Source organism: Sebastes fasciatus, chromosome 21 (genome assembly GCF_043250625.1).
Source record: "Sebastes fasciatus isolate fSebFas1 chromosome 21, fSebFas1.pri, whole genome shotgun sequence".
Lineage (NCBI taxonomy): Eukaryota > Metazoa > Chordata > Actinopteri > Perciformes > Sebastidae > Sebastes > Sebastes fasciatus.
The window spans coordinates 24,768,688-24,792,204 of record NC_133815.1 but is presented as its reverse complement, the minus strand read 5'-3'; the positions used below and the strand labels follow the sequence as shown (position 1 = coordinate 24,792,204).

The window sequence follows — 23,517 nt, the reverse complement described above, 5'->3', positions numbered from 1 at the left end:
CTCAAGCGTTTTTTCTGTGGACAGAATTCTTTCATTGTTAACACAAGACTTTTATTCTGAAATATGTGCCGGACAGTGTTGTAGAACATGCAGTGACTTGGAGAGCTCCATGAATGAATATAGTACGGAGTTTTAATTGTGGATTATCACTATTATTTACAAATTACCACATGTTTCTTAACCTTTCTCTGTCAAAAATAAATATAATGATATTTATAATGAAATAAAATGGCCCTGAAAAGGCAAACTCTATTTAGAAAGAAAGGGCTGACAGCAGCAGCAGAAACGCAGCTGGCGTGAATCACGCAGCCACCAAGCCACGCAGCAGCCACGCGCTCCTGACGTTCCCTGTGTGTCCCGGGCATAAACCTCCACTCTGCACTCTCACACCTGGACCAGAGGAACACATGTGTGAGAGAATTCTGTTCATAGACCATAGTTCAGTATTCAACACCATGATGCCCTTCAAGCTCGTCATCAAGCTCAGAGAACCTGGGACTGAACACCGCCCTCTGTGATTGGATCCTTAGCTTCCTGACGGGCAGACCCCAGGCTGTGTGGAGAGGCACCACCACGTCCTCCACCCTGACTCTCAACACCGGAGCCCCTCAGGACTGCCTGCTCAGCCCTCTCCTGTAATTCCTGTTCACACACGACTGCGTGGCGGCCCACAGCTCCAACACCATCATTAAGTTTGAGGATGACACGTCCGTCATCGGCCCGATCACAGACGGCCTACAGGGAGGAGGTCAGAGCTCTGGCATGTTGGTGTCAGGACAACAACCTCCTTCTCAACATCAGTAAAACAAAGGAGCCTATTGTGGACTACAGGAAGAGACGGGGAGAGGGACACGCCCCCGTCTCCATCAGTAGAGAGTCGGCCGCTTCAGGTTCCTCTGGGTTCACATCAGTGAGGACCTGACCTGGACTCACTAGTTTATGTCTTAGATTCTAATTTTTTTACTTTCTTTTTCGACACATTTAATGAGTATTGTTGGAGGGAGCCTGAGATTGTCACTGCCAACAACTGCTTCTCTCTAATTATTGTTCATATGACAATAAATAACTTGAAACTGTAAATATTCCCTTCAGTGAAAGTAACTACTAACTATATCTGTCAAATATATTTAGTGAATTAAAAACTACAGTATCTGCCTCGTTGTGGATTGTACGTAGCGGAGTGGAAGTATAGTCATAAAATTAAGTACCTTAAAATTGTACCTAAGCACAGTACTTGAGTAAATGTACTTTTGCACTGTGTACCGTTGTGACACTGCCTCTGTTGCCTCTCTGATTGGCCGTCAGCCTTCTTCTTGTCTGTGTGATGTGGGCCTGATCCCAGCAAGGATCCCGGAACTCCAGCTCGATCATCGTCTCCTTCCTCCTCTTTGGGCTTTCGTTCCTCCTGCTGCCTCCTGTCCTCCGCCACCTTCTGTGTCTCCACATCTGTTTTCGTCTCTTCCTGTCCATCGTCGGGTCTCCTCGACTGTTTCTCCTCTTCTGTGTCCTTCTCTCCCTGGCTGCCCTCCTCTGCCACCTTCTTCTGCTTGTCGTCCAGGTCTACCAGCACACACACACACACACACACACACACACACACACACACACACACACACACACGCACACACACACACACTGATAAAAAAGTCCATAGGTGCTGATTACCCAAAGGGAAATCCCAGTAAAGTTGTGTTTATTTCTTAGCCTAAAGCTATGATTTCATTGAATAGTTGTGTTGTGAGAGACAGTTTCTAGTCTGGTATGGTACACTTGGATGGACAAACAGACTGGACCTGTAGTGTCCACTGTGGTGCATGTGTGGTGAACATGCCTATACCTGCCTAAAGCCTTGGGGAAAGAAGCAGAACTACCAACATCTGCTGCAGAGAGCAGGACGTCTACTCCAAGCTAGTTCTCACATCTGGATTTGAAAATGTGGATCTTTTAGGCAAAGATCGGAAAGACTGACTTAATACCTCTTTCACACCAATGACCAGGGTCGGACCAGGGTTATCTGACTCATGTTCCATATGAAGAGATGCTTCATATTGTAAACCTATTAAAGTTTTTCTGCTGGACATGTGACAACTGTTGGATAATGTAAGAGCTTGTCCAAATGTAATAAAATGAGCTTATATTTCATCCATCCATCCATTTTCTGTAACCTCTCATCCTATTCTGGAGCCGATCCCAGCTGACCTTGGGTAAAGACAGGTCACCAGACTATCACAGGGCTGACACATAGAGACAGACAACCATTCACACCTACGGGACATTTCGAGTCAACAGTTAACCTAACCTTCATGTCTTTGGACTGTGGGAGGAAACCTGAGCACCCGGAGTAAACCCACGCTAACACGGGGAGAACATGCTAACTCCACACAGAAGGGCCCCAAGCCGTGTTGAACTCTCTTACTGTGAAGCGGCAGTGCTAACGACTGGACCAGCGTGCAGCCAGTTTATATTTCCTTTAGTTTGCTAATAGCTTGATAATGTAATGAACTGGGACTGGGTTTGTTACTTTATAACAGACGGAACAGGTGACAGATGGATCTTAATGCAGGTTTATTTGGAAAATTAATAAAGTTAGAAAAGGAAACGTTTCAAATAGAACATGTGCAAACACGCTTTAAACAGATGTGCTCACAGCTGGCGGTACCGTGAGGTGAGGTGGCTTAGCTTAAACGGTGTGTTTCCGTGTAGCGTAACAGCGGATGTCTCTCTCATTCAGCAGCCTTCTTATGTGCACTACACTCCGTTGTCCCTCAACGTCCCGGTCGCTAAATTAATGTCTTCCTCACCTTTCTCGTCCGTCGTTCACCTCCGGTGTGTCTCAAATCATTCCTGCTGCCGTATGTCGCACCGCTTGTTTGAGCTACGGCAACCTGTGACAGTTGCATCACGACTGTGCCTCCCCAAATAGATTTGCCCCCCTCCCTGGTTGTTAGCAACCCTGGTCTGACCCACCTCTCGACCTTGGTCATGAACCCGAGTCAGTCAACGCGGGTTAACCCTTTCATCAACCCTGGTTGAGTCCTCGGTGGGAAAGGGGGTATTATGTGAGATTGAGATATTATTATTAAGAGGTCAGAGGCTACCTTTGGTCGCCTGGGTCTTCCATGTCTCCCTGTTGTGATGGATCTCCTGGTTCCATGTGACCTTGAAGCTCTTGAAGTCCACTGTGGTCAGAGAGCAGCTGCCCTCTGAGCCTGTACTCTTCACACTGGACTGCTTTCCATCACTGCCATTGATGCTGTTGACACTGTGGACAGTACAAACACATACACACAAACATTCAGTCATATATATACACAGTATATATATATATATATATATATATATATATATATATAATAGTGTCATGTGCAGAACATGAGGGTCTTTTGTGTGTCACCTAGAGCGTCTGAAGCCATCCAACCCAGAACGAGAGGCCTCCTCAATAAGCGGTGTCACAATCTTCTCGGTCATTTCTGTCAACACGGTGAATGTTGGCTCCACGATGAAGTCGATGAATCCTGAAGGAAACAGTAGCCATGCCAATTAACATTCCCTTTGTACCTTCTGCTTATTCTTGTTATTAACAGGAAATCGTTAGCTATCCCGCATCCCTAAAAAGGTCTCAAACTGGGGGGGCTGATTTCCAAAGTTTCAATATGCATCTCTTGGCTATTATCATGCCGTACACCAGGGCTGTGCTGATGACACTGTTGGCAGATGACACACAGAGACCAGTTCATCTTGTTTGCAGGCTGTGAATTAGAAGATGTCAAAGGGTGTTGGACACCCTGTGTCTTTTAGAAGAAACCTTTTGTCAATTTTGTCTCGCGAGTGCCCGATTGTGCATGTGCAAATCTCAAAAGAGATGAAACGGAGGTGAGATGGCTCACTCCTTAGATACAAAAAACGCAATGTGTTTAATTCCTTTACCACTTGCCCAATTGCACAAGTCACTTGCTAGACTTACTAGCCCGATGTGGCATTTTACCTGCCCCAGGCAATCGGGCAATCCTTAAGCCCCAGTTACACCAGGAACGTCAAGAGCGCGTGGCGGCTGCGTGGCGTGGTGGCTGAGTGATTCACGTGTCGGGCGTTCACACTAGCTGCATTTCAGCTGCGTGTCAGCTGCGTTTCTGCTGCTGTCAGCCCTTCATTATAAATATAATTTATAATGGGCTCCTCCCAAGGAAGCAACGAGGCACACCGGGTTTCAATTGGCTCATCAACCTCTCCATAAAAAGCCTGGTCTCCCTCCACTACTCTGCCAGATAATTCTGTGTCGTTGGGTTATCCTGTGTGCCTCGCTGCGTTGTCAGTAACAGTGCCTCCAGTGACTGAGTTTTCCATGTGCTCAGTCCTCGTGTCGTCTCTGAGAATCCGCTTTCCCCTCGTCGGTGATTCCTCTACAGGCCAGCCAGCTTCCTGCCTCCACTGCCTGCTTTTTGGTTGTAAAATAAACTCTTTTCATTTTTACTTACCTGTGTCAGTCTCTGCTTTGGGGTCCAGACAAAATCCCAGGTTCAATGGGATAAGAAAGTTTGACCAACCACTGGTGGCCATTTTGGAAAATTCATTCATTCATTCCTATTCATGCTGCTTAGAGTTCTCACAGTCTAGGCCTCTTCTGCCAACAGCGCGGTCCAGTGCTCAAAAAGGGGCTGGTACTCACCGGTACACAGTACCGCCACTTCTACATTACTCTTTGACGCAATCTATCGATACAATGTTCACGTCCTTTTTTGTAAAATAATTAGTGAACTGAACACAACAGTGCAGAAGACCCAGACCTACTCAAAGGTGAGCTCTAATCCCTGGATTGACCTCGAGGCCCTGAAGAGGTTCTAAGCTCAGCTCAGTTGACAGACCTGGGACAAATATTCAGTTTCACCTCTATGTTTGTCCACCGTAAAAACATGATAACTTCATCAGAGCACGAATGAATGAATATACGCCATGTTTAAGTTCCATGATTGTTATGGTCACATCGCTGAATCAGTCCTCAAGAGACACATTAAAACAATGGATCCCATAACACAGACCTGTGATCTGTGCTGGAAACCTGGACTGTACCATAGCTAAACATTACCAGGATAATGTGTTGAACTGGACTGGACTGTTCATACGTTTACAAGATAAACAACAAACACCATGACCCCTGAGGACAAATATAAATCAACTGGATTTGCGGTGTCTGGTGTATACCTTACCAATCTGGGACTGGGCCACCATGGTGGATTTGCGGTCACAGAGGGGGGAGAAAGGTAGACCCAGCTCTGCTTCTTTATCACCCTGAAAAGAAATTCAGCATCACAAGGTGCTGTCAGCACAGCTCACTTTTTCATATCAATATTATTATTTATGTCAGTTGTGGGGGTGGTGACCTGAGGTTGATGTCTGACATCTTCGTAAATCTTAATCTACTACCTACTTGGACAGAAATGGTATGTAAAATGAAAACACGTGAGACTGTCCTCTTGCATAATTTACTTAGTAATATTAACGTTGGACCAGTGCTGTGGTATACGATACAAAACTAACTCCTGCAATGTTAGCATAATTAATCGGACCAGCCGTTAGCATCTTTTAGTACATAAGCTAATTGACTGCAATGAGGGAATCTTGGCTGCCTATTGAGCAGTGAGCCTCGGTCCAGATGTACATTTATCTAAACGGTTTGACCTTTGATTCACATCTTCAATGTACATCTTGTTGATGTATTCTGACTCTAAACAGCCGATTAGACTGCTGTCAGGCTATTAAATAGGCGTTATCAGTCGCTATAAGCCCCATAGATGTGGGTCAATAGGGGCCTACTACGCCCACTAGTAGGTTTTATCATCTCTTCACATGGTAGATCACCAAAAGAAGTAGTTAATTTAACCCAAAACACAATGTTTTCCCTAAACTTAACTGTTTTTTGTTGCCTAAACCTAAACAAGTTGTAGTTTTGGTGCATAAACCTAAAGAAGTCTTTTTGTTTGTGTTCAAAGTGTGAGGTTTCATTCAGTTTTACAACATGTTAGAACGTGTTGCTTTTAAGTTTCACTTTCACTTTTACAACGTAGTAGGCGTAGTAGGCCCCTACTGACCCACATCTTTGGTGCTTATAGCAACTGATAACGCCTATTTAATTGCCTGATAACAGTCGAATCGGGTGCTCTAAATGTGTTTTGTTGATACAGATGGCCATCACCTGCGTACACATTGTCTACATGTGAGAGATTAAAGCTGGGGTAGGCAACTTTGGAGAAACCAGCAAGAGTGTACTTGATTTTTAATGTATCCAACAGAAAATAAATCCCTGGTGACTATTTTGGTATTTCATAGTATTAACTGTTTGATATCATTTATAAGGGACCCCCTTTTTTTTTTCTTGGTATAATTCAATTTAATTCAGCTAACAGATCAAATCACAATTGCATCCTTGTTTCTTTATCTGCAGACAATATTTATTCCAAATATACTGTTGTAATATGTTTTTATAGGCTGCAATGTTATGTAATAATTTAGTACTTTATTGATGTTTGTGAACGTGCTGCGTGGCTTCTGCCAGCAGGTGGTGCCTTTCAGTGAGTGAGTCCAGTAAGCAGTTGAAGAAGAACAATTTCTATTTGGTGTTTATTCATTGCAGTTTGTCGTAGCAGTGTGGCGAGCTATAGAGAAAGAACATTATGCTCCTTTGTTTTTGTAGTGAAGTGGAGAAATAAAATCACCCTGCATCCGTCTGAGTCATAAAATGCCTATTGCTTATTTTATACCTTTCTAATTATCATGCATTTTATGCCTATGCTTTCTTTGACTTGTAAGGACACCTTAGTGTGTTATTGGGATTGTATTGTAATATGAGTAGCTTGTATCGACGTTTGAGATGTATAGCAATAATAGGAGGGGCCGTTGTAGTCGTAATTCGTTCTGGCGCTCTCACACACATACGTTCTTCTTTTCACATATTTTCACTCGCACATTCATTTATTTTCATTCTTACACCCACACATTTTATTCTCATATTTATACATTTCAAATCATGCATTCATACATTTTATGCTCATTTTTATATATATTCACTCGCTCCTTCATACATTTTATGTGAGCACTGCATAGTCCGCTGATTATAAGTGACTTTGGGCTTGTTTTCCTGAAAAGTCGCTTACAAATGTTTGTGGTTGCATTTTTTTTTTAGGCTTGTTTCTAAAGTGTAGTTGCTTATTTGGGCTCCTGTCTCTCTCCCGCTCTAGTTTATCCTGTTGTTGGATCCGTACACAACCCCGTTATAACACACCCTTTATAACACTGTGACAGAGACTGCTGTTAATCTGTTAGAGCAGCTCCACTGACTACTTCACTGAACATAATGTGTAATCTCAGTTTAAATAGTAAAAATGGGTATGAAGCTCAGACACGTATCATCAATGGATAATGATCTCTGTCACTCACGATGTGATTGGTCTCACTGATGGAACAACATAATAATAATAGGCCCGTTCGAGATGAACTGCGACTCGCCTGGAAAGTAGACGAGATCCGACGGCAGCAGCAGGGGGCGGTGACAAAAAGCTGCGGTCAAGTCGGACAAGTTCCAGCCGATTCGAGCAGCCTTCACAGAATTTACAGGAAGTCACAGAAAAAGTTACTTCCTGTTAGATCCGATCTGTAGGCCAATTGTAGTTTTCAGACCACGTTGGGATTTATTTATATTTGTTTGTAAATCTATGTGGAAATGTGCGTTTATCTGGCATTGGATTCTATCTTTTATTATTTTTATGTCCGTCTTGTAAAGCACTTTGTAATGAGCACTCATTTGATAAGTGTTATATATAGATAACCTTCATTATTATAACAATTATTATTATCAACCACACAAGATGTGTTTGTTAACAGATGAAACCTTCATTGCACAACATGAGACTAATATCCTACAATCTAGTGTTAAATACACAGAAAGTTGAGACTTTCTACAACACGTGGTGTTTGCTGTCAAAACTAAGAGCCAATCAGCTCTTTGATCAGGCGCAAGCCAGGCGTTTGCCATAATGCCCTGGGTCTTGCAGTAGGTAGAGAGCAGCTCCGGCCCCTCCACCCTCCCACTCCGTGGTGGAGTGAACTCTGTTTGTAGTCACACTCACAGCTCAATGAAGCTCCCTTCTGTAAAGTGGAGGGGATTAATACAGCAGCTACTTCGGGACGAACTTCTTTCTCTCCGGTAAGGAAATAAATATCAGAATCAGAAATACTTTATTGATCTCTGGGGGGTGGGGTGGAATTGAGTTACGTTTTGCTCCCATTCTAGAATATAAATATAAATATATAAAAATAGAGAAATCATAAGAAAATATAAATAAGAAATATATACAATGCAAATAATAATGCTGAAAAATAAGATCTATGCAAATAATATAAATGCATGAATTTATAAGAATGCAAGTTTACATGTTCTGTATAAATAAATGCAGTGTTAATGCCGGAGTAAACGAGATTATTGCACAGCTGAATTACTGCACCAAATTATTGCACTGTTAAATCAGTATTGCACAGTTAAAGATATAATAAATGATGGGGTTATAACTCCTGATAGGGGTAAAAATAATACATATATGTTGTGTTTTATATATACACATGTTTATACTGTATACATACTGTATACATACAATATACAACAATTTACAATCTAATGAACATCTCTACTGTTGTCTAGTCTAGACAAGGGTATATTTGATCCTAAATACAATCTATTTACTTTATGTTGTTGAACTCTGTATGACAATAAAGGAGAATAAATTAAACGCCTCTTAGTTTGAGTAGTTTACAGTAAATATTTGTACAGGTAGTTGCACGGAACTGACATTGGATCGTGTTCCATGACGAACACTAAACAGCGTTGCACGTCGTCAGTGAGGGCAGCTGGTTAGTCGGCATCGATGCAGACTCGCTGTTGCAGGGTTTCATAACCCACTTCCACTCCCCGTGAATTGGTTTGGAATGCAACTTAATATGGCGGACCCTCCACGCGAACGCGCAAACGGAGTGGAAGTGGGAAGGGAGAGGCTGGAGGGGGTGGTTTGGAACTGGGCCTACCTGTCTGAAGAACTCCTCCAGCAGGGATGTAGTCCAGCGTTGGTGGAGGTCCCAGCGTTTGGCAGGGTGGCTGATGTCGGCAGTGTGCAGCAGCAGGGATAAGGCCTTTGCTTTGTCAATCCTGCAAATACAGTCCAGTCAGGCACTGCCGGGCTGCTGTCAATGACACAACATGCTGCTGCCCAGCTGTGTAAGAAAAGCACTCGCTTGTGTAGCTCATGTATATCATTTTGCTTGATGAAGTTGATGTTCTTGAATGATTCTTACAATTTGTGTTGTTGTACCCGCATGGTTGATTGCAATTATTATAAGTGGCTTTGGTACTTTGGTGGGCGGGTAGGTCGGTAGACAGGCAGGTAGCCCAATCATGAGTTAATGTCCTGTGACAGCCACATACATTGTTTTATATTGGTTTCGTCAGTGCATTTGATTTATTGATTGCCGTTGGTATGTAAAGAGAATGTCAACAATAAAACAAAAATGTTTCTAAAATGCATTACCCACCATAGCTTTAAATTAAAGGTGACATTTGAAGTTAAAGCGCAGATATGTCTGTGTTGGTCATATATTATATTCAAACATATAATCAAGGCGATATTTAGAGGGCCAAAGAATAATTTCTTTCAGGCAAGGACAATTTTCACTCGACAAAAAGAAAAAGTCACTGCAATTTAAGTCAGGTTGTATTCAGCTAAAACAACCCCTCTAAATTTTTACTGTAGTAATATCTGAAATAATTATAAAAGGGGGGCGGGGTTCTGTGGTTATTTTATAACAGTCTGATGCTGGTTGCACAAAATGTAACCAGCATATCTGCCGTGCTTAACATCACTCCAGTTAGAGACTGCAGCGGGGATGCTGTGCTGGTTCTCTGTATATACACTTATCTCGAGCGCTCAAATTAACTAAAACGTGAGAATGTTTTAATTAAATTGAGGCCACAAATTTTATCTCGTGCACACAAATTATTAAATTGTGGCCTCAACATAGATTATTTTTTTCTCTCAATGGCCACTCCTGGGCTCCATAGGTTTATGCTTTGGTGAATTGCCACTACTCACGCCTCAGGCTGCTGTAGGAGGCTCTTCATGGCTTTGATCTGCTGGAAGTGGCAAGACATGTCTGTGGCCAAAACCATCTCCACCACCAGTGTCCGCAGTTCTCTGAAAGTGAAATATCTCAACAGCTATTGGATGTATTACCATAAACAGTCATGTTCCCTTCAGAATGAATTAAAATGAAGCTCAGCAAAAGTTCAATCAGGAATTGGACTTTCTTCACACCGACTCTATTTATTCTCTCTGTCTCCGCTTTCCCCGCTTCCAACTCAGTCAGCTGACTGAGGCCGTTCACTCGTTCAGTTCTAACTTACACAGGCTTCGCCCTCTGATATTTTGGACCGCAACATCAGCCAAATTACTAATCTGACTCAAGGTGTTGCAACGGCCACGGGCCGTGTGTTGTCTCTAGCCACAGTAGGCTAGAGTAGTTTGCAACGGTGACGGCGTTGACCGGCATGCAGGCGCTGGGGTTTGTGGCAGCTGCCCATCCAGTGTGGTACCGCTGGGGCTCCTAGCCTCCAGCAGAGTTGGTTTGACAATTTTCACTTGGATACCAGGAAGCACAAGCAACACTTGGTTACCATTCCCCCCTCAGTACAGGATGACCTGCGATACTGGGGACCCACAACACCTGTTGCAGGGAACACCGCTGGGACGAGTGACCTCCTACGCTACGGTGTTCATGGATGGGTGGGAAGGGACCTGCTGGGGGAGAGCGTGATGAGTGGCCCCTGATGCAGGGCCACACATCAACCTCTTTAAGCTACAGGCAGTGTTCTTGGTCCTCCAACACTTTAGGCCCCTGATACGCGGGGAGGCACGTGTTGGTGAGAACCGAAAACCGCACCAAGGTGGTGTACATCAATAGGTGGGGTGGAGTTCAGTCCGCTGCCTTACCAGAGGCGGGGCCCTCTACCAAGAGGCCGTTTGCAGAAGAGGGTATAGGATAGCAGACAGCGCTGTGTGCTGCCTTACATACTGTGGGGTCCGCATGTATTCGGGTAGGCACATCCTGATTGGCCGGCTGCGGTTATTCAAATTTTCAGTGATGCTGCCAGCTGTCATTTGATCGATGAATGAGATCAATGCAACCCTCCTCCACCCCATTCACCACGTAGATGGACTGGTAAATCAAGAGCTTCGCCTTCCAGGTCAGCTCCCTCTTCACCACAACGGTCCGGTACAGCGCCTGCACAACTGCAGATACCGCACCAAACCACCCGTCCATCTCCCGCTCCATTGTTCCCAACACTCATGAATAAGACCCCAAGATACTTGAACTCCCTCGCTTGGGGCAAAGACTCACTCCCAACCGGCACAATCCACCGGTTTCCGGCAGAGCACCATGGCCTCAGACTTGGAGGTACTGACTCTCATCCCGACCGCTTTACACTCAGAGGACTGAGGCCAACCTAAAGTCCTTCTCCATGGTCTATCCGAACTCCTCCCACAGCCGGGTTTTTGCTTTGACGACCGCCACAGCTGCAGCACTTCTGGCCAACCGTTACCTGTCTGGTGTTTCACCACTGGTGTCCATTGTATTTTGAACGTAAATTATCAAATTGAAACACCCGTGAAAACAATGACATGTCAATCTCAGCTGTCTCCTCTCACCTCCAGTCATCTTTGGAAAGATTAGAAAGGATGTTCATGTCATCATCACCCTGTAGAAGGCGATAAGCAGCGCTGACGTGGTAGTTCTCCAGAACAGCTCGGTCATTGTACAACATGGCTGTGTCTGACCTGCAAATCCCACACAGCTACATTAATCATAAGGCAGAATGAATTATGGCTCATACGACCCCTGATAGTCCTCAGCAACTGTAGTGATTTAAATGATGCTGCATGGACATTACCTGGTCTGAATATGGAAGTTATTCGTGGTTCCTGTATGTTCATAGTCATGGATGGCAGCTGCAAAAATTATGGCAAAGATCTCCAACTCAGTTAGCCAGTGCTGATGGAGAGAGAGAGAGAGAGAGAGGGGTGGGGGGAGAGAGAGAGAGAGAGAAATGTGTATTTTTTCTACTTTTTTCAACTAACCCTATAATGTAAATGTATCCGCGTCATTATTAGACAGCCAGAGAGCAACTGATGTATGACGGGACAGAGGGCAGGTTGGACAGGTCAAACAAACACAGATTTTCACCTAGGAGACCGCTGTTCATGTCCTGTCTCAAGCGTTTTTTTCTATGGACAGAATTCCTTCATTTGTTAACACGAGGCTTTTATTCTGAAATATGAGCAGTCAGTGCTGTGGAACATGCAGTGACTTGGAGAGCTCCATGAATTGATAAAGTATGGGGTTTACATCAACACTTACTGCTTTCATTTCAAAATAAAAGCCCTCAAGCGTTTTTTCTGTGGACAGAATTCCTTCATTTGTTAACACAAGGCTTTTATTCTGAAATATGTGCCGGACAGTGTTCTAGAACGTGCAGTGACTTGGAGAGCTCAATGAATGAATATAGTACAGAGTTTTAATTGTGGATTATTACTGTTATTTACAAATTACCACACGTTTCTTAACCTTTCTCAGTCTAAAATAAATATAAATGATATTTATAATGAAATGAAATGGCTATTAAAAGACAAACTCTATTTAGAAAGAAAGGGCTGACAGCAGCAGCTGAAGCAGCAGAAACACAGCAGACACGTAGCTGAAATGCAGGTGGTGTGAACGGCCAACGCGTGTATCACGCAGCCACCAGGCCACGCAGCAGCCACGCGCTCCTGATGTTCCAGGTGTGTCCGGGCTGTTAGAAAGGTGCATTACATTTTGCATTAACTCAACATATGACTTACCACCATGCCAGTTTTGAGGAGCAGGTAATGGATGGTCTGTGTGACATCAGCAGCATGCATCAGGTTGTGGTAAGGATTCTTGTGTTTGCTGTAGCCCACCTCCAACGAGTCCATGAATGATATGAGAGCAGAAATAGGGACCTGCAATAGAGGAAACACAACAATGAAGCATAATGACAAATACTGCAGTGTTAATGTAAGTTAACCACAGTTACATCACTTGAAGGATAATTCCAGATTAGTCCAAATTTTGTAGGCCAAAACTATGAATTAATTCCCAAACATCCCATTCAGACTTTTCTTCACAAGCTCACAAAAAGTGCAATACAACAACAGGTCTTGCCCTGAATATTATTTCAATAAATATTTGACCTTGTCTGAGTCCATGAAGTGAGACTTGTTAAAGAGTTCTCAACCAATTTTTTTACATTGCATTCCTATAACCAGGGGTGCACATAACAGGTATGCAGGTACGCATGCGGGATAAAAATCAGAAATGTGTACCGTCAATTGTTTTAGAACACTCATTTGGGTTCAAGACAGCAACTGCAAATCGTTTCTTGTCAACACACTTTTCTTGAACCGATGACGCAGCCTACTGTGAGAGATAAAAAAAACAACAGACATTAAACGAAGCGTCTATTTCGACGTCCAGCCACCTACAAACAAACGTCAAACCGAACCTGAGCAGAAGAAAAGACATTTTTTTCTGAAAAGTGGCTCCAAGATCTGTGTTGAAGCCAATGATGAGCACACCGAAATGACAGGCAGACACAACAGGTGTGTTTCATACAGGCTCAAAGAATTTCAACTATCTATTATTTGATGAACACGAAAAGAGTGGGGGACCACACAAATGTGGCACGAGCTTTTGCTTACAAACAAGCTAGTCAAGCTGAAAAACCCAGTCAGCCACTGGCTATGGCTGATGGCAAAACAAGTTGAATGAAGAACAACAGAAAGCTCAGTGTAATAAACTCGGAAAACAAAGTTTGGAAATTTGTGATTGGTCGATTATTTCACTCTTTTTACATAGAATATAAATTTTACAATTTTACAATTTAAGGATCATGCATTTGTGGGATGAGCAGCACAGCTGATTTTGTGGGTAGCGCTCAAGAAAAATTTGCCAAAATGCTTGAGGTTTTTGCAATGCTCCAAAAGTTGTTAAACTTGGCACACTTATCAGACGCGGTGAAAAATGTGATATTTTAAGGGTCTCAGGCTTGGGTGTTGCAAAAAAGTTCCGCTAGCGCCCTCTAGAAAGTTGGAAAAATTGAGCCCCTTGCTCTGGTTTCACCTACATACTGAAATTTGGCAGACATATGTAACATGCGGAGACGCACAAAAAAGGCTCTTGGAGGTATGCCCAAAACTCAACAGGAAGTCAGCAATTTTTAATTTAATGTGCGATTTTCACTCGTTTTTTGCGTTTTATAGGCCGTGCACTTTAACAAACTCCTCCTACAGATTTAATCAGAACGACTTGAAATTTGGTCAGGACCATCTTAAGACCTAAGATAAAAATTCATTCAAATGGTGAGTTTTCACTGAACGACCTGACCGTGGTGTGGCGGCCATTTTGAGCCATTCGCCATGAACAGAAAGTTGTTGTAACTCCACTGTACATAGTCCGATCTGCCCCAAATTTCTCAGGCATGATGGAAAAGTGCAAAAATAGACTCATAGCCCCGCCCCAAGACGTTAGCCACGCCCCCTTTCATAACTCATGAACCGTTTGTCGTAGAGTCTTGTGACAGGCGTCATTGCACTCATCAGAGTTCCGGTTTCATTGTGCCTGGTCGCATCGATCGGTGTCCCGCCAGTACCCCCTACGCGCAGGAAGGTGTGAGGGCCCATTCATCGCTGCTTTCAGCTTTAATTAAAATTTTTGATCCTTGAACTTGGCCTCAGGAAATGCAAGACCTCCATCATTTTGGTAACACAAGGATGTGCACCGTTCTAAAGAAATATGAGGTCCCCCTTGCAACTTGACAGACTCACTGTGACAGAATGGATGTGCACCCCTGCTTATAACATGGTTGGACTCACAACGGACTGTTTAAAAAAAGGATCAAATTGATGCAGCAGAACCGGAGATGTCGTCTTTTATAGTCCACTTTTTGACCTTCTTTGTCAAAACCTACATTACCCACAATGCAATATTTGGTTACAGATTGGGTGTGTTTTGCTAGTAGCGGCTAATGTAGCCTTGAGCCACTGGCTCATACTTTTTTTCTAGACAAACTTGGAGATACCTCCACAGAATGAAGACCTTGCAGTTCAGCCTCATGTTTGGTACATTTATATTGTTAAAGGTCAAACCATTCCGCAACATCTAGTCTCTTTTCTCCTTTGACTCCATTGAGGAGGAGTTTCAATTTCCCTTTATCAATAAAAGTTATTAAAGGCAAACGGAAGTTTGTTGGCATACCTTGAAACGATTGATCAAGTCATATCTGGTGAGAAGATCATAGAAGACAAATTTCAGAGCGTGGTCTCCGCTAGCATCATTCAGAGCGAACACGTCAAAGGACCACGTGTCCACAAGCTGGAACAGATAAATACAAACAGGTTTCATCAATATCCCTGTTCAGCTCTTAATTGCTTTATTTTAATCCTTGTTTTGTTTTTTTAAAGGTGTCATAGATAAGAAGATGTAATAAAACATAGAAATACCCTTGTCATTTTACTCAAAATTTTTTCATTTGCATGTATAATTATAAAAGAACTGGAAACATGATAGCAGTGTGTGGGTATTTTTCTAGTTCTTCAGTGCAGATTATTGTTATCCTACACCTGCAAAAAGCTATAGATGTGTGTGCAATTGTTGCTGCTTCATAAATAATAATTAAAAAATATATATATATAAATACTGTGTACGATTTGTGCCGGCAGTGTGGATTTGGTACCGGTTCTGGAGGAGCAGTGATCTGGTTTCTCTTTCCCTGCAATTGTTAAATAAAGGGATTCTGAAAACCTCTCCTCTCCTCTCCTCTCCTCTCCTCTCCTCTCCTCTCCTCTCCTCTCCTCCTCTTCTTTTCACTATACACAAACAAACATGCATACACACATTAATACCTTGAGTGTAGTGATGACATTTGGGGGATAATTAAGACCAGCCATGTTGGAGGTCCGTCTGTACATCCTGTCAGAGACACATAGCACAACACAACGTCAGAACAAGAGCTTCTTTCTGTTCTGTTTTCTTTAAACAAAATATTTCTTGGAATTGTGTCATATCATATTTCTAAAATAATAAAAGAGAAAACTCTCAAAAAAGTTTCACGAATCAAGTTTGATCCACTATATCTCCTGTCTTCCGTTTCTACATTAATAACAGCTTATAAAGTTGGCAGTGAGTCTAGGTCAGGGGTCAGCAACTTTTACTATCAAAAGAGCCATTTTAGGCAAAAAAAAAAGAAAAAATCTGTCTTGAGCCTCAAAACATTTGAGCATTGTGATGAAGGTAACACAGTTTATAGTCTAAGTATATAGTATATAAGTCTAATGCAGTGAGGGCCAAAGTGCAAATGTACTTCGGCGTATTAGAGCCACATTGAGGGAAAACAATCTGAGATTTCCAAAATAAAGTCATAATATTACGAGAATAAAGTCATAACTTTACGAGAAAAAAAGAAAATAACACTTAAAATTACTACTTTATAATATTATGACTTTGTTCTCATAGTACTAAGACTTTTTTTTCTCTTAAAGTTCTTACTTTATTCTCGAAATCTCAGATTTATTTTTTTTCCCTCAATGTGGTCCTAATACTCCGTCGTACCAAAGATCTACAGTAATGATAAATAAAAATGAAAATGTAAACAAAAAACAGTTATTAATTTCCATTTTTAGACCGTAGCTTTGGTCTCCAGGGTCGGAGTCTCTGCTGTACTCTGCTCCTCTGCTCCTCTGCCCAACTGCTTTCACTCACACACCGCGCTCTTTCGCGCTCTTTCGCTCCACCTCTCATGTGCATGCGTGCACACTACACACTGCAGAAGAGTTAGTTTAGCTCTGAGAATATCTAGTTTGTACAGAAATAACTGCTGCAGCTCCTCCAGACCAACAGAGGTTTCCCGTGTCTTGAGAAACGTCTCCGACCAAAACTCCGGTGTCTCCCCTGTTCCCTCCGGCCGCAGTCGGGAGGCTGAGGCAGGAAAAGCCAACACTAGGATCAGCATTGATTCATGGAGAGACCTTCGTCTGGTCAGCTAACATTATTGCCAAGCAGCTGAAATATAGATTGATATTGTGGTTTTAGCTGACGAGTGTCGCCTCACTGTTTTGAGCGATGCTCGTTCATGTCTATATAGAGCGAGCACAAGCGCGAGCAACAGGACGCTGACTTTCGTTGACTTTCGTTGACTTAACGGCCACTGGTGTCGCTGTTAACAAGCAATTTCTGATTCTTACAAACAGTCCCTTTAAAGGTCACCTATTATGCAAAATGCACTTTTCCATGTCTTTTAAACATCAATATCTGTCCCCAGTGTGTCTACAGGCCACCATAGTATCATAAAAGACCATCCTCTCTCTTTTTCTCCTCCTCCGTTTGTCCGGAAATGGGTGCAGAAAAAAAATTCGCTTTTTTCCTTGTATTCTGACGTCATTAGAGAATGCAAGTCACGTGAGGGTTTCCTGGTCGAACCAGAGAGAACCTTCAGTAGCTGACCCCGGCCCACAGCGCGTCACTGTCTCTCCTCCTCAACCGAACTTGAGCAAAGTAGCTCCTACAGTTAGTCTGCAAGAACCAGCAGAACAGGCTTCATGTACTCCCATCATCTAAATATAACATGTTCTTTCACAAAGGCTTTATGTAATTACACTGTTTAAACAGATGATATTTATATATTATATATATTTGATGTCATGCATGTAGCAGATTACAGGTAGTAAATAGTGACTTGTAAGCAACACAACACATTTCTGTTTCACAGTCAAACTTTATTTGAGTTGACAGATGACAATATTAATTATTCACAGCATTTGTAATCATCTCACCTGTTAGTTAGTTATGTTAACATGGTACAGGAGAAAGTCTTCAGCTCTGGTAAACTATGGTAAGCTAAGCTCCGGTGGTCTGTAGTCATGGTAACACAGAGACAGCTACTACTGTAAATAATATACCATTACTCTGATCTTCCATACATTTATCTTTTAGCAGAAATAATGAACTGACTACTGTTTCACATCTTCTATTTTCCACCCTGATGGTCGCTGTGTTTACACACCGTGTCATAGCGGTAGCATGTAGCTAACCCGTTAGCATGTAGCTACATGCTAACGGGTTAGCTACATGCTAACGGGTTAGCTCTGTATCTCCCATCTGCCCACAGCTGTCTGCTCTCAGCTGTCTGCTCTCCTCTGGGATGATTCTGTCGGTCATTTCTCACAGATGGATCTGTAAAGTCAAACGTAAAACAGAGTGTATGTTTACGGTTTACAGAGTTGATGCATGAGGTAAACACTGAGCTAACTAACAGAGATATAAATAGTATTATTTACCTGAGAGAAACCGTCAGGAAAACCTGGAATCTGGACCGCAGATGTTCATCATGTGTCGCCGATTTCTGATCAGATTCCTCCGGTAACGTGCGCTGGGTGAAGTTTCTGGTTTATAAACTTTAAAGTGGTTTATAAGCTCTATTCTAGCTCCTCTCTCTCCCTGCTCTCAGGCCGCGAGGGGGGCGGGGAGGGTGACGCTGTGTTGTTGAGGACGTTTGATTGACAGAAAACGCTGACCAATCAGAGCAGAGTGGGAGGAGACAGAGGCTACAGACACAGAAATCAGCACTTTTGGAAATGGGCTGAAACAGAGGTTATAGAGACATGCTGGAATGCATGATCTGATTGTTTTTTTGAAAAAAAAACTTCAGAGACATGGTTTGGAGGTGTCTGAGACCTATAATAACTAGTTTAAATGGAGTATAATATGTGACCTTTAAATCATTATTAAGGGCCAAGAATCCCATAGGACTGTTACATCAAGTCAACCAAACCTTTCCACAAAAATGCCAGCCTGCACTGCATGGACGATGCTACGGAAGCGTGGCTTATCTTCGTTACGGCGCAGCATCAGACCTCTCTGCCGGGTAAAAGTGGAAGCCAGCCAGTCCCGAACCTCGGACGGAACCGAGTCTGACTGGATGTCACTCAGCTCATCCTCTGGATCCACCAGCCGCCTGCAGGGAGAGGCACAGTCACAAAAGACCCCAAAACTCATACAATGTACAAATTTGTGTCGTGTAGTGTGAACAGTGCAATGATCTGACCACTTTGAAAGTCGTGTACAGTGTGACCTTGACTTAAGCAGAATCTCTCTCTCTCTCTCTCTCTCTCTCTCTCTCTTGTGGTGCCTGCTCTGTGCGCTCACTGTTTAGTTCTATTATATACACATACAGTCTTTGTGTCTATGTTTGGTTTCTCGCTCACAGCTGCCTGTGCAACTCAAAGTTGTTGAATTGGTGCTCGAGGACTTACAGTATGTTGTGCGAGTGCACAGTTAATATCTGCGCGGGAGAAATAATTGAATCTGCTTGTGAGCATGTTTTATCACGCTCGCGACATATGACATCAATCTGATGCTATATTTCTCGTCCCTCCCTCCTTTTCTTGTGTATTGACGCTGCTTTCAATTTACCTCAGAGACCAGAAGTCAGAGCTGGGAATGATGTCACACCCGAGTTGACCGCAATCCAGTACAAGTCAGAAAACTTAATGGGGTTAGCTTTGGCCAGAATAGTACTTGAAGTACTGGGCTTTTACTTTAGTAAAACTTGGAATGCAGGACTTTTACTTGTAATGAAGAATTTTTACATAAATGGGGGCTCGTCCGGGATATTAACTATTCTTGTGAATCACTTGTTAAATTGTTAGTGATTGTTTGTTTGCACCTGATGTGGAATGTCATTTAATTTGGAACGGTTTCTCAAAAATCCCACGTGACTTAGTGGCTGTGTGTAGGAAGGACGATCTGTTAGCGATTGCTAGCCACTTTGGTTTCTTGGCATGCAAACAGCTAGTTAAGAAAGATCTTGAGGCTTTGGTTGTGAATAAACTGGTGGAGTTGGGGGTGATTGTTTTGTTGGTGCCTACAGAGTCTAGTGTTCAGGATGATGGCGGTCTGGGTAGTTCTCAACCTGAGGCCCCAACTCCCAGTGCCGCGGCTGAGCTAGGGCCGAAAGTAGCCCCGGCTATTGTCTTCGAGGCGGAGGGCTGTGAGACTCAGAAACATGCATAGGAAAGTCAGGCAGAGCTTGACTTCCACCTGCAAGTCAAGAAGCTTGAAATAGAGGCCGACAAAGCCGTGAGGCTACGTCAGCTCGAGCTTGACTTGCAGAAGGAGACTCTCACTGCAGAGGTAGCTTCTGCGTCAGCTGACACACCCTCAATGTTCGCTAGTTCCTCATACAGAGCCTTTGATATCAGTAAACATATCGCTTTGGTTCCAAATTTCCGGGAAACTGAAGTGGATTCCTACTTCAGCGGAATAGATTTACTGAAGTAAAGAATCAGAATACTTGTTCCACCACTGCTCAAAGGTCGATGTGATGACCAGTCATGACAGGTCTGAGCAGCATTCAAGAGCAGAATTTTAAAATCTCTTAACTTAAAACAAACGTTTTGTATGACACAGTACACGTTTAAGTGTGATTTGATAGAAGCAGAAGGGAGCTTAAATTTCCTTGCCTGGTTTCTTCAACGTATACATATTCAAGGACTGAGGCGGCGTATTCCAGGTTTTTCTTCAGGTCCACCACAGATGCCTCCCCCCTCTCCAGCTGCTTCACAAGACATCGCAACCTGCAACACACTCATACATCAGCATCACCACTTCATTTAAACAGCCACATGCTTGATGTCAGGAAGAGAAGGAAATGCACCAGACTGGCCCTTACATTGACCTTTAACCTTTCATCCACCATGTTAACATCTTGAGTGTCTCATTTTTAGAAAACCCGTTCACCGTGTGTTTTACCATTACATATCCTGCTGAATACCCTCTTGTGTCCTTATCTCCAGAATGAGCCAGGGAAAATCACAGCATGAATAAATAAAAGCTAAAACACATAAATAAATACATACATTTAAAATAAATACAAAAATAAATGAATACATTTAAAAATTCCTAAAAATAAATACATGAATAAAAATAAATGCATGAATTAATAAAAGTGGAAATTAAACAGAAAAGGAATTAAATGAAGGAATTAATACAAAGGTAAAAAAAAAAAAAAAAGCAAATTAACAGAAATAAATATCAATTCATGTCACATTTTATCAATTAATTAATGACTGCATTTATTTTTTTATTTTATTTTTGCTACACTTAATGCTACATTTTTGCTACATTTATATATATATATATATATATATTTATTTATCTATTGAGTAATTCATTTATTTATTCATCTATTTTTAATTTTGGCAGGTTCGGTCCTCCACATATAACGTGCTTAACTACGATGGTGAAAATGGCAAACATTGGTCCTGCTAAACATCCTCATGTTAGCATTGCCACATTCTGTGATTAGCATTCAGCTCAAAGCACTACTGTGAGCTTTACACCCAGGAGGCTGCAACACATTTCCCTTCATCACAATGTCATATGGCATGTGATGATGATTCATTTAGAGCAGATATAAAGCATGATACGGTTTGTGTCTGTATATGTGTTGTTTGTGTGTGAGTGTGACCTGATAGCAGTCTTCTCCATGGCGTCGGGAGCATCAGCGATCGGCAGCTCATCGGCCAGGATCTCCTCGACACTGCGCGGGTCACTCTCGGTTCCTTTGTGTTCAATGATGCCAACAGCGGCTGTGACGGCGGTGCAGAGTGCATTCTGGGACCGTGAGCCTGAAATAAATTTCATATAAACAGACATCCTGTGAATGCTTTTCCATGTATCTTCAACCCATAGATGTAGATATTGGAGGGGAGCACAGGGGACACACCCCCATCAGTATTTAGAACACGTGCATTTGCCCCGCCAACCCCCACCACTAAAAATAATGAAAGTAGCAGAGGGGTTTAATTTTGAAGAACTGCTGGAGGGATGACTGGGGGAGGACTGGAAGACTTGGGGAGGACTGGGGGAGGACTGGGGAAAGTCTGGGCAAGGACTGGGGGAGGACTGGAGGACTGGGGGACAACTGGGGGAGGACTGGGGGAGAACTGGGGCACGATTGGGGGACGACTGGAGGACTTGGGGAGGACTGGGGGACGACTGGGGATCAACCCAATGTCATCTCAGATGACCATGACCTCTTAACAGCGCATTATGTCATTTTAACACATTTAATGCCACCACCACAGAAATAATCTAACATTTTAGGCAGTACGTAATTTGTTATTTTTAACAAATGGGACAAATGGATCCTTTTGTTCACCCACTATTACAGGCTGGGTGAAAAGAACTACGTTTGTTACATAGTTTCTTAGCCTACGTAATTTAAAATGACTCAATGTGGACTTGATTCACATCGGACATGAGTGCTGTGTTTGCCCCTACCCCCCCAACCACCTTGACCTCCTCTCTACCTGGACTTTGAAAACAACATATTTCTATTGAACCTGGGAATTTGTGTCCACCACAAAAAAAGATCCTAACTGACTTTCTATTGGCGTTGTTTCCGTGGTGCCGCCACATCATTTTAATTCATTATGTGCCACCACCACGTAATGAGGTCGTGGTCATTTCACGTATTTCTGTGAGATCAGCCTGGATAAACTAATAGGTGGAATTCTACGCTATCAGCTATGACGGAGTAATATAGATAAAAGTAAATAATAATCATAGAGATTTTGAGAATTAAGTCACAATAGAATAGGTTGCTTCGAGTCATATGTGCATGATTTAGCATTTTTCTGACAGTCCATAGGCTAACTTACTATAGCCTCCAGTTATTTAGACTTGTAAATAGTTTGGACTGCAGTGTGGCGTCTTTCCTCTGACCGGTAGCTCTGTGTGGCTGTCTCTGCATCCCCCTCGCTTGGAGACAGCTTTGCTCTGTTTGGGACTTTGGGAAATGTTAAGAAACGTGTGGTAATTTGTAAATAATAGTAATAATCCACCATTAAAACTCCGCACTATATTCATTCATGGAGCTCTCCAAGTCACTGCATGTTCTAGAACACTGTCCGGCACATATTTCAGAATAAAAGCCTTGTGTTAACAAATGAAGGAATTCTGTCCATAGAAAAAACGCTTGAGGGCTTTTATTTCGAAATGAAAGCAGGAAGTGTTGATTTAAAAATAAGTCTTTACTTTTTTTCATCTCCGTAACATATTCTACAGATAGACATCGAAACTGTAGTAATCTTGCTGGTATGATGACAATATACAGTCAATAGATTACCTTCACTGTTTGTTGCTGCTGTGAGATCAAAATAGGCGAGACCTCTATTCTCTAGAAGAGACGCAGCTGAGATGTGCGTGAGACGTGCGTGCAGTGTGGCTGCTTTAACCTGTTAACACGGACGCCGAAATAAAAAACGACAGGTAACGCAGCCGCCACGCGCTCCTGACGTTCCTGGTGTGTCCCAGGCTTTAGGACTGATCAGAAGGGTTTACAGT

The 23,517-nt window shown here is 42.8% G+C and overlaps 1 protein-coding gene across 3 annotated transcripts in view; it reads right to left on the bottom strand.

The window, feature by feature from the left end:
* The window catches only part of pde1ca (phosphodiesterase 1C, calmodulin-dependent a), a 29,087-nt gene that overhangs the window by 1,598 nt on the left and 3,972 nt on the right, over positions 1 to 23,517 (bottom strand). Inside the window, exons 3-16 of one of the 3 annotated variants that reach the window (XM_074621963.1) lie at positions 21,638 to 21,797; positions 20,631 to 20,744; positions 18,941 to 19,123; positions 16,017 to 16,083; positions 15,370 to 15,486; positions 12,936 to 13,076; positions 11,987 to 12,087; positions 11,745 to 11,873; positions 10,131 to 10,232; positions 9,070 to 9,190; positions 5,205 to 5,286; positions 3,395 to 3,515; positions 3,099 to 3,262; positions 1,264 to 1,560 (exon numbers count right to left, since the gene is read on the bottom strand). In XM_074621963.1, coding sequence (XP_074478064.1) covers positions 1,264 to 1,560; positions 3,099 to 3,262; positions 3,395 to 3,515; positions 5,205 to 5,286; positions 9,070 to 9,190; positions 10,131 to 10,232; positions 11,745 to 11,873; positions 11,987 to 12,087; positions 12,936 to 13,076; positions 15,370 to 15,486; positions 16,017 to 16,083; positions 18,941 to 19,123; positions 20,631 to 20,744; positions 21,638 to 21,797 — 1,899 coding nt within the window. The remainder of the gene's footprint in view (positions 1 to 1,263; positions 1,561 to 3,098; positions 3,263 to 3,394; positions 3,516 to 5,204; positions 5,287 to 9,069; positions 9,191 to 10,130; positions 10,233 to 11,744; positions 11,874 to 11,986; positions 12,088 to 12,935; positions 13,077 to 15,369; positions 15,487 to 16,016; positions 16,084 to 18,940; positions 19,124 to 20,630; positions 20,745 to 21,637; positions 21,798 to 23,517) is intronic. The other 2 variants (XM_074621965.1, XM_074621964.1) reach the window with 2 other exon arrangements.